General features: G+C 36.9%; 1 protein-coding gene across 1 annotated transcript; it reads right to left on the reverse strand.

Annotated features, from left to right (window-relative positions):
• Positions 1-1,203: 1,203 nt before the first annotated feature.
• Positions 1,204-9,057, reverse strand: SRPRB (SRP receptor subunit beta). The gene is made up of 7 exons (XM_032225279.1): positions 8,856-9,057; positions 5,820-5,914; positions 5,546-5,623; positions 5,293-5,375; positions 4,808-4,944; positions 4,171-4,225; positions 1,204-2,692 (listed from the first exon to the last, which is right to left on the reverse strand). Exons 1-7 carry the CDS (start codon positions 8,989-8,991, stop codon positions 2,476-2,478), a joined length of 801 nt encoding a protein of 266 aa, XP_032081170.1. The 5' UTR covers positions 8,992-9,057; the 3' UTR covers positions 1,204-2,475.
• Positions 9,058-11,524: the final 2,467 nt, after the last annotated feature.

Consider the following 11,524-nt stretch of genomic DNA (forward strand, 5'->3'; position numbering starts at 1 on the left):
TTTTTGTTCTAATGTTTGGATATTAGTGGTCAACTTAGAATTAGCCTCCTCCAAACTTTCCAGTTTGTTCTCCATTTCAGCGGTATAATCTGACAGGGCAGACACGGCTGCAAACGTATTCGCCTTCATTTGGGCAATTTTAGACTTTAAATTACCATATAGCTCCAATACAAATTCTTTAATTTCTTGTTTAAAATCATTAAACATTTGAAAGAAAAATTCCTGTGTTACGAATTCTCCAGTAGAGGGCGTAGGAGACAAGGGCTGCGATTCCATAGTAGATTCTTTAAATTCATTCGTAGATTCTTTAAGCACATTCGTAGGGAGACGCTTCGATTTTGACTTGGGTGCCATTGTAAATAAACAAATAAACAGTGCTCTCGCTCCCCTCTGTTTCCCAAAAAAATTATTTTGTTAAGGAGCGGTCTGCAAGAAGGTAAAGCCGGTTAAGTACATCCCCTATCAGTCACCAACGGAGAGAAATCGCCATTTTGAAGTCCGTTTAAACAAAGAAGCCTCTAGGACAAATGGAGCTGGTGTTTAAGATAGTAATAAAAGCATAAATCTCACAGGGATGGGACCTGCCCGTATTAATCCTAGCTTCAAACAACTTTGCTTTGTCCTGGGGGGGGGGGTCGCCTGTCTAGGGCTGCAAAAAAAAAGCAGCTGAGAAGAACTGGCTGGAGATAAAGGCTCCGCTTACGCTGGATCTAATCTCTGTCCACAGCCAAAAAAAGAAAAAGGCTGTGAACTACGAATAGACCCTAGCCACAGAGCTACTCCCTGCCCCTTTCTTAGCCAAAAAGGGGTGATATCTATGATCTTATTTAGATATACAGACCAGATCTCTGAGAGGAGCTCCGTTGAGCCCTTTTCGGCGACAGGCTCCGCCCCCCGGAAATTGTTGTGTCAAAATTTCAAAGCAATCAGTGAAGAACCTTCAGAGATTTAAGATTTTGAACAAACAAACATTTACATATTTATTTATATAGATTTGGCAAAAAGTTTATTAAATAAAAGCAAGAGAGCACAACTTCATTCCTAAGCTCAAACATAGTTTAGAGGCATGGCCCTGACGTTCCATTTGCAAGTCACCTAATGTACAAAAAGCTATTTCTAGGTCTATACTTGGGAGCAAATCGTGAAGTTATTAATACTGAACAGATTTTTGTGGGGTATACATAAATATTAGGGACCAATTCATACAATTTAAGAAAAACATTTTAATAGAACTTGGTCTTTAGTAACAAGTACAGGACAGAAGAGATGTACATTAAGCATTCAAAACAACAATTAAATGTGTTTTCTGTGTACATATCACTTTTTTTTACAGACAACACTTTTGGGAAATGAAACTCATCAAGAAAAAGTATCAAGTCCAGCTTGTGACAGACTAAAAAAATTCTAAGTTACCTATTTCTGCTGTAAAAAGTATGGCATATAAAATACAATGTTAAACAAGAATATGACTGAGAACAGTTACATCTTGTTTGATAGAGAACCACAGGTACGCAGTTCTAATGGCTTCTCTTGAACACTGAACATTCTACAGGAGAAGCATCTTTCAGGAGCTGATGGAATGACACCTCTTAAAGCACTAATAGAAGTTTTAAATCTATTAAAATATAATATTCTCAGAAGGTAGCATGTTACATTTTAGTAGATTTACAAACTTGGCACACTCTTTCCATGAAGATGCTATATAATTTAACATTTGCTAAGAATTTCGTAATCCAACCAAATGTGTATCAGAAAAGAATAGGAAAGTGCCCATCAGAAGCAGAGTTTAAATACTGAAATAACAACATCACAGAAGGAAGGAAGGAAGGAAGGTTTGAGATTTTCTAATCTTGTGTACCAATTATTCAGTCAATTTTTAGAAGCAAAACAACACATATCAAGTGATAGGGTAGCCACACTGCTAGGCATTGCACAGAATATTGGAAATAGTTACCTATTTCTTTTTCTTTTTTAGAAGCCATATTACTAGTGTTACAATAGTATATTCTACCCATTACAGAGTGCTATAAAACTTTTTAGAGAATGAAAGAATAAAATAAATTGAATAGATCACAAGCATTTCAGATGAGAAGAATATTGGAAGGAAAACAAAAGCAAAAGAATTTGAATCTAGGAATATCTTGACATGATCCTTTTCATTTTGAGACGTTTGCGTAACAAGGATTCTCCTTTTTTAAAGAAGAAAATTACCTACAACAATGAGAATGGGAAGCAGAAAAGAGGACACACTTTGCTAGGCTACATTTAAAAAATACTTCAGCAGAGCCTTTCTGGGAACAAGGAATAGAAAGTAAAAACTTCCCTGAGCAAGAGACTGAATATCCTCACCATTGCTCCAAGCCCCAAGTGTGCATCTTTTCCTAGCCAAGTTGCTATTTAAAACTCAAGTTATTTCTCTATTAAATTGCATGCCCCATCTACTCTTCCCATGGCCTCTTCTTTGCCACCTTATTCTCAGCCAATTTTTGCTAGCCATTTTTCCAAGTCATTAATGTCAGCACTACCCTCCTCTCCCTTGTTTCCTCTGGCACTACATTCAACAAATTCAACTTTCATGGGCAGCTGAGAGAAGTCGAACTCCTTTCCCTTCTTCCCAAGTTGAATGACAGATCCCGAGCTTGAACTATCCATGGTACTTGGGGCAGCAGAGAGGGTCACTCTTAAGGTATTACTGAAAAAAAAAAGAGAACAAACTTAGACAAATAAAATGGGTCTGTATAAAATCAACAATTGGCATTGAGGGCAGGTTGTACAATCTTTAGAGAGAGATGTATGAAACTAGACAACATGGGTAGAATCACAACTTCTCCTCAACCAAACTATTACCTGTTTTATTGTTTTTTTTCCTCTTTAAAACTTAACTTTTAGGATAAAGGTTTGTTCTCCAAGCTTGTGGACTGGTTTCTGAACATTTCATTACCAATCTAAGTAACATCTTCAGTGGAGTTAAAGATGTTACTAGCCTAGTAACGAAATGTTCAGAAACCAACCCATAAGCTCGGAGATCAAACCTTTACTCTCATTCTACACCTGAGCTACCGACATTTGCTGCATAACTTTTACTTTAATTTATATATTTATTATTTTCATGTTTTGTTGGCTATCCTGTTTTTCAGAGTGTTTCTTTGTAAGTCACTCTGAGCTGCCCAAGAGAAAGCATGGCACAGAAATATATAAAACAGATGAATAATCCATCTTTGGGAAAAGGACCTAAATATTAGATCATAGATATTTATAGCCAAAGCACACAGAAATCTGGCAATAGTAAATCATACTTAAATTAAAGTTTCAATAATTGGTCAAGTGTTTTAATTCTTCAATTGTACTTTAGGAAAAGGAGAACAAAGAGATATTTTATTCTCAGCAACATCTTTGCAATTTGTTGTCAGTTCTGGTGATAACCAAAAATAAGATTATAATGATTCAAGGAATAGCTTTAAGAATTAACTTAAAGTTGAACAAAGGAAAGCACCTTTTTGTGTTACATTTGCTCAGAAATTTAATTTGAAAACACAAAACAAATAATGGCATTACTTTAAATGTTCTTTATTTTAATGGATGGGAGAGACTCAGGTACAGTATATATGTGGGGAAAAAGGAGTATCCATTGTTATTTTTCAATGTGAACTATATAGTATGCATAAAACTATAATTTTCTATTCAGGTTATAAAAGAAATACATTTTTGTAAAATTGGATATTGTAGGTGCTAAATGTAGGAACTTAAGTTACACCCTCTCAGGAAGGAGACAGTGGCAAACCATTTCCATAATCTTCTCAAAAACACTGCAGGGACCAGTTCAGGAGGTCTCCAGCAGTCAACAAAAAATCAATGGCAAGGGAGAGAGGGAGGGGGGAAACTGACATATTAAATCAAGAATAATTTGAATAATTTTTGAAAGCAATGTTTTAAATATATACTCCAGCTAATAGACTTGATTAAATTAATATGTATGTTGCTATTTAAAACTCTAGCTGATCTCATTGGAAATTCTACAGGCAAAATCGGGTTTATTTTTCATTTGCTTGACATTACTTTCCCTTGTGCCTTCACAACATGAAAATAATTTCATCACTATTGGGCAGTAACCTTGCACATAACGAAAGATGCATTAAGGTTGACACCAATTAGCTGATTCTTTGAACTTACAGCTCTCTTTCCAGTTGCTGCTGTATGAGCTTAGAAGATTTTGCCATTGTAACATCTATGGAAAGAATAAGGGATAAACATATTAATACTGTGCTACAAATAATGGCTTTATACATTTGAAGGAACTTTCTAAAAGCTAATGACATTGCTAGGCCTTTGAACTCTAGGGGGTGCATTCCAAAGAAACTGGAGGGTAGTTAGAGAAGGTTTAATCTGAGTTATCATCAGGCAAGCTCATGAAGGCAAATCTCAGATAACTACAAAAAATGGGGAAAGTCACACAACTATTACTTCCAGACATAGTCATCACTCAGTTTCTAAAAAGGGCAGTTACTAAAACCTGAATTCACCACTGCAACACGATGGTGTGGTAAGTGGTTGGTGATATCCTTCCAGATATGTAAATAATAGTTATATTTGTATCTGGCTAATTGGCTGAGTTCATAAACCACCATTAAAATAAACCATGATTTCCCATAACAGGATCCAAATTTTAGAAACAGATAAAAGTTGTTAGTTTACCAAATGTGCATTTATTCTATACCTTATAAAAGGCATGGCAAAATACTGATCAGTATAAACATTTTAAATTATATGTCAGTGAAGTTCGGCTTATTTCAAAGATGAAAGGCTTTACCTTGTTTGTTGCAGGCTATTAAGAGGGGAGGTGCATTTTTCAGAATTGTGTTATCAGTCAGGAGCTGATATAGAAATTCTGCCACATCTTTCATCTCCCGTTGGAAAGCTACACTATCCACAACAAACACAACTGCCCTATACAAAAAAAAATGCAGTGCATGATATTAATTTCAATTGATATATCAGGAAAATAAACAACTCCCCCTCCACAATATGAAACTGCTTATAATCAGCATTTTTTCCCTCTTAAGTGTCGATACTGTCAAAATTTGCTATCTTAATGTGAATTGTTTTGTTTTGAAACTCTTCTCCAATTAGCTGGACAGAAAAGTTTAGGAAAAGAGGGAGCAAGAGATGAACAAAATCCAACAGATAAGATGCACATATTTCATCACATCCTCCTATTTATTTGCAGCAATCCTAAAAGTCTATACACCAGTAATGTCCTGAAAATGCTAATAGAACCATTCTTTTGAAACTTACCTAGCTGCAGCCTTGAACCTATCCAGGAACTGAAGCCTCAAGCTCTCATGGCCAGGAAGGTCAATTAAAGTCACATTCCTATTCTATAGGAAAAGCAATATATATTTATCATGGAGCAATTTTAGGCAGTATTTTGCTTAGGCTTATACATTTTTATTGCCTTCTACAATTATTTGAGTTTATTTCAAACAAATAACAATCCTTTCACATATGTATACATATATACCACAATATGCAACATTTTCATCCTTACCTTGTCATTTTTTACTCTGTACAAGGCAGAACCATCAGTTATGGAAGTTTGAGTATTTCTGAAATTTCCTGTTAAGAGCTACGGAAATCAAAAGAAAGCAGGTAAAATTAAGTATTCTCAGTAAAATTACAGATCTAATGCTTTCAAAGACTTCAAAAGCAAGAAGAAATTAAAAGTGTTTAAGTTTAATCTTCCCATAACATGAAAAAAATCACAACAAAATATTAGTCTAAAAGATACAGTCTAAAAGAAATTATGAAAGAAACTTGCATACCCTAACAAACAGAAGAGTTTTTCCTGAGTCACACAGACCAGCCAGAAGCACTGCTGTCCGACTGCTCTTTCTTGCTTGGAAAACTTTCCAAAGTACTGAAAAAGACAAGCAATAAGTAAGCTATATGCATAAATAACATTGCTATCCATGAAAATATTTTGACTCATGCAATGTCTAAAACCAAAGCTGCTTCACATTATATACAGAGAGTATACCGTAAGTTATAATTTTAAGTCATATGCGAGTTTTTTCCAAACCTGTAACTTTTTTCCTGTGTTATAAACAGTTGATCTGACAGAATAAGCAGGCAATTCACAATATTTATTTCCTGCAAAATTTATTTTTTACCACTTTCTGTACAGTCAAATCAGAAATACATGCATGCCAAACAAGTAAATGTATTTGTTTAGAAACAAGCATTAGCCATTTATTTATCTTTTATTAATATGAGCCCTAATGAAGTTTACCAAAATCTATTCCGAACAAACAGTGGTTATCATTCAAACAAAGATAAGAACATTTTAAGAGAAGCACTGCAGAAATATAATGTTTAAGTTTATGTGTTCTTTTGAATATTCAAATTTTCTGTATAAGTGTGATCTGAAATATGATCTGTTCTCCATACTAGTTCTAAAACTAGATAAAATGAACCCAATTAAACAAATTAATAAAAACATTACACTCATTCATTTGTTTGAGAAAAATGACCCAAAGCTAAAATTTATGTGGCAAAAATATGTAAACTTCTAGAATTATTAATTCATTTGCAGGGGAAATTAGAGCCAGGTGTATAAGGTGCAAGTATGGAGATTCTGCTTTATTTAAAAAATGGAATTATGGGTATTTAATATCAGTGTCTGACCTTCTCAACATAGGTATATGAAAGTGTGTCATGGCTTGAATAAAAGACTTTCCCAGGTCCTCCAAAAAACAGTTGTTGCTGCTCACTGGTCTTCAAAACATTACGAAACTATACAGTAGTTCACTGTCAGGCAGAAAGTGTACAAATGGTAGCAATTCAACACCGTTGTTACCCTCCCCAGGAATGGTCAACCAAACAGGATCACACCAAAAGCAATACATGAAATACTCTAGAACATCTCAAAGAACTTTAGGAGAACATCTAAAGAACTAAAGGCCTTTCTTGCATTGCTGAATGTCAATGTTTATGAGAATATTGAACAGCAATGATGTGTATGACAGGATTAAAAGGAGACCTACTCTCAAAAAAGAACACTACTGCCCATCCACAATTTGCAAAAGATCAGATGGGTCATCCAGAAAGATGTTAAAAGAATGTTCAATAAATGGATGAGACCAAAATAGTACTTTCTGGCTTGACTGAAAAGCATTATGTTCAGAAAAATGCAAACACTGCATTCCAGTATAAGAACCTTATTCTGTGAAACAGGGTAGTGGCAATATCACAGGTTGGACCTACTTTGCTGCCCATAGACCAGGGCAGATTGCCATCATTGATGAAGTTATGAATTCTGAATTGTAAGAACATATTCTAGTGCAAAATGTCATGGTATCTGTTTTTGAATTGAAGTTAAAGAAAAAATAGTTGTGCAGGTTTAGTGTTAAGATTAGGAATGCAGGAAGACAATGACCCAAAATGCAAGTCAAATTACCAAAGAATGGTTAAAGCAAAGAAAACTAAATATTTTGGAATGTCCAGGTCAAAGTCCTGATCTTCATCCTGTATAGAAATATTGTGGAAGTGGGCAGTTCATGCAAGGAGGTCCGCCAACATCCCTTTGAAGCTGTTCTGTAAGAAGGAATGAGCTAAAATTTCTCCAAATCAACATGCAAAACTGATCAACATTTAGTTGCAGTTATTGATGCCTAAAGATGGTATATCAGTTAAGATTCACATATGAGATGTGGCATACTTTTGTCACACAAAGATATGTAGCTCTGGATCATTTTCAAATATACAGATATGTTTTTGACTCATTGAACTGGATTTATCTAGTTTTTTAGTGAAAAACAGATCACATTTTATATCATATCTACAGTATGTAGAAATAGAGAACATTCAAAAGGTTTACAAACTTTTAAGTACCATTGTAGTAGGATAGCAGTTCATTCAAAATAACATTAAACTCAATGATAAAATACGCTACTTTGCTAGAATTACAAATTACAATTATCTGGTCAGAAATCAGAGGCCTTTTCTCAATTAAATTTGCCTACAAGCTTCCTTTCTCCTGCACATTCATCAAATACTATAAAACCCTCACGACAAAGTCCAAAGCAATTTTCACCAGCTTGTGGGTTGCCAGATGTGTTGTATCAGAATACTTATTTTCCCAGTCACTTTATTTTGAAAGTGGAAGACTGTTTGGAGTCAATTACCAGAATCGGGTGGGTGGATTGACAAGGAACATTGCTTTTGCAAAACTCCCCCAAATCTATAATCTATTAATAGCAGCCTTCAATGAAAAGAAGTAGTTCAAGTGTAATACATTTGTGAGTAATCTACTACTCCTACCAGACATTCCCCAAACATGGCATGATGTTTCTGTACAACCTAGGGCACTGGTTCCCAACGTGGGGCCCATGCCCCACAGGGGGGCAATTTAATTTTTAATGGGGGCAATTTGAGCCTTGTTTAAACCAACTTAATGGCCTTTCAGGCTTCCTCTGCATGAGTAGAGTTCACTCTTTGAGTAAAGTAAGAATTATATGTGGGGGGGGGGAAATCAGGATTTTAGAGATGCTTAGATGGGGCATGGCCAAAAAAAGGTTGGGAACCATTGATTTAGGGCATATTTCTTAATAACCTATCCAGTTTCTCCTCTTCATCTCTAGCACAAGATCCACTGATGAACTTCACAAAAGCCCCACTGCCACCTACCTTCAAATAACCATGCCGTATACGACAGTCTTGCAATTGTGATTTAAAGGGACACGGAGCGACGAAAGGCTCCGGGGTCACTAGGACAGCCCAGCTCTCCTTCCATTCATTCCCCGCTTTCTGCGCCGCTCGAAAGCCACTGCCGAGCAGGGCCAAGGCGCGCTGAAACTCACCCAGAACTAAGACGACGAACACGGCCACCGCCACCGAGACCAGGAGCCGGACCTGCGCCACGTCCTGGTCCGGCAGGGGCGCATCTTGGGGAGGGGGAAATTCGTCGCGCTGGGGCGTCACTTTCACACCGTTCATGCTGAGCCGCTCACCAGGCGTGACAGCTTCATACGTCTAATGTAGCGACGTGTCCAGCTATGGAATCGTCATCTTCCGGTTTCTACAGCAGGTGGCTGGTTATTGGAGCAGAGGATCATGCTCCAAGAGATTTATGGGAACTGTAGTTTACTCATCTGAGAGAGAGAGAGAGAGAGAGAGAGAGAGAGAGAGAGAGAGAGAGAGAGAGAGAGAGAGAGAGAGAGTGTTACATTGGACTACATCGCCCAGAATTCCTAGCGAAGAAACCTAGTGATACCGAGACTCGGAAACTTGTTCTAAATCTAAAGCAAGTGTCCCCAAACTTGGCAACTTTAAGACTTGTGGACTTCAACTCCCAGAATTCTATGCTATGCTGAATTCCAGCTCTGCTGGCTGGAGAATTCTGGGAGTTGAAGTCCACAAGTCTTAAAGTTGCCAGGTTTGAAGACCTGTGATCTAAGCATCCGTTTCTTGTAGTGGGGAAAAATCATCAGAATTTTGTAAAAATCAGAATTTGGGGGATGTTCCACATTCGAAGATGATTTTATTAGCCCATTTCATTCGGCATGGAAAGTGTTGGCAGATTTATAAAAACTATAGAAGATGAAATGGGGAGCATTTAAAAATGCTTTGTTAGTGCAATTGATCAGTATCCATGCGATCTTGACTCTTGAAAAACTGGGGCGACATTAATATTTCTGCTCTGTCAGTCATCTCGTACTCCACTGGCAGAAGCTGACTGAAATGGTTATTAAATTTTGTTTCCAACACAATAATGGGAGAGTGTTTTTACTAAGTTCAGAACAAATTCTATGATGTAAACCCATACTATATTGCTACCTCTGTCTGTTCAAACCTGAACTGAGTAATAATTTTATTTAAATAATCAAAGTGCTCTGAAGTGGTGACTTTGGGGTTCTTCAGAGCAGTTTTATCAGTCTGATGTTTTTTTAAAAATGCTTGATGAGAAGTGAGGAGAAAAACATGACAATGTTTATCTCTAAAATGTATTGACTACAATGTTTTTCCAATATGTCATACACTATATAATATGCAATTAAAGGTAGAGCACTAATCCTACAATTTTTTTCTGTTATTTTTTTTATAAGCAACTAGATGAAGAAATCTGAGGTAACCCCAAAACTTACTCAGGGTTTTAGGACATCTAAACTAATACAATATTTCCCATTTCTGGATTTTCTTGGGTGAAAACTGCTCCTGTTTAACTTTAACATGCAAACAAATGTAGATTCTAATCTGAGCTTGATTCCCAAGGAAGTGGTTAGGGTTCTCGGTGCTGTCAGTTTATCCACCTGTTTATGGGATCAGGGCTTGGATTGTAAAAGTGCCAGGGAGGCAATCTGTTGTTGGGGCCAGGCAATAGTGTTGACCTCACTGAAAAAGAGGGGGGTACCATTGATACCTTAAAATTAAACGTCCATTTTTTGAGCATCTACAACACAGGTGTCAAACTCGATTGCATCATGTGACATCATGTGATGCATTGCGATGTTTTTTGCCTTTGCAGAGCTGAGGTGGGTGTGGCCTGAGCATGATAAATTGGGCCCACTGGCTGTCAGTTTGATACCCCTGATACAAGCTATTTCTTCCTCAGAGTTAAGTTAAGCTCTGCTCTGTGACCTTAGTTATTTGATATTACCTTGGCCTGACTTTCACTGATGCTTGAAATTAACAAGACCTAAATTAGCTACATACTGAAGGCTTTTCCCTTCTAATTGCCTTACAGAACAGGTCAGGCAAACAGTCAGAACTAGCAATGTGTACCTGTTTATTCATTTGTAATTAATTTCTCTGTAATGAAAGTAAACACAAATACCTAATGTGTCCTCCCCCCCCCACGTTTTTCCTCCTTTCCATTTTTTTCTTATTTCTTTTGCCTGTTCAAATACCTGGTAACATTAGTGCACCCCCTCTTCAAAAAGCTGTCCTTGAAACTAGGTTTTCAACCAACAACAATCAGTTTCCAATCATTCCTTTTGGGGAAAGTTTGTTGAGCCTATAGTCAGTCTGCACCTGATGAGAACCCTGAAGGAAATGGATTATCTAGAGTAGAACCGTTTCAGTCAGGTTTTAGCCTGGGATTTAGTATTGAGACAGCCTTGGTCACATTTATCATTGACCTATGGTGGAGCTAAGATGGTAATGGCACATCCATTCTTGTGCTCCTTGATTGCACAGCAATTTTCAATACCATTAACCAGAGTATCCTTCTGAGCTTCTGGGTGAGGTCATCTGCCAGTTTGGGATTCAATATAATTAATATGTTGATGATACTCAATTATATTTTTCATTCAAGGTTGGTATGGAGTTGGAGTGAGGGCATTCTGAGCTTGCAGTTCTTGCTTGAAGAACAGGTATTCAGCTATGGCCAGGAAGGCCTTTGCACAACTCCATTTAGTGCCCCAGTTACATCTTTTCCTAAATTGAACAGAATTTTGACAATAATGCCTGTCCTACTTACTTTGCAGCTTGACTACTGCAATATGCTCTACATAGAGCTTATCTTGAAGAT

This window comes from Thamnophis elegans, chromosome 10, assembly GCF_009769535.1.
Source record: "Thamnophis elegans isolate rThaEle1 chromosome 10, rThaEle1.pri, whole genome shotgun sequence".
NCBI lineage: Eukaryota > Metazoa > Chordata > Lepidosauria > Squamata > Colubridae > Thamnophis > Thamnophis elegans.

What these genes read in the sequence shown, in the direction of transcription:
- SRPRB (XM_032225279.1), bottom strand. Translation starts at nt 8,991, where the DNA reads ATGAACGGTGTGAAAGTGACGCCCCAGCGCGACGAATTTCCCCCTCCC. An exon ending in GTTCGTCGTCTTAGTTCTGG is followed by an intron (nt 5,915 to 8,855) that starts GTGAGTTTCAGC and finishes TGTCTTTTTCAG; the next exon opens with TACTTTGGAAAGTTTTCCAA. An exon ending in CAGCAACTGGAAAGAGAGCT is followed by an intron (nt 2,693 to 4,170) that starts GTAAGTTCAAAG and finishes TTTTTTTTTCAG; the next exon opens with TAATACCTTAAGAGTGACCC.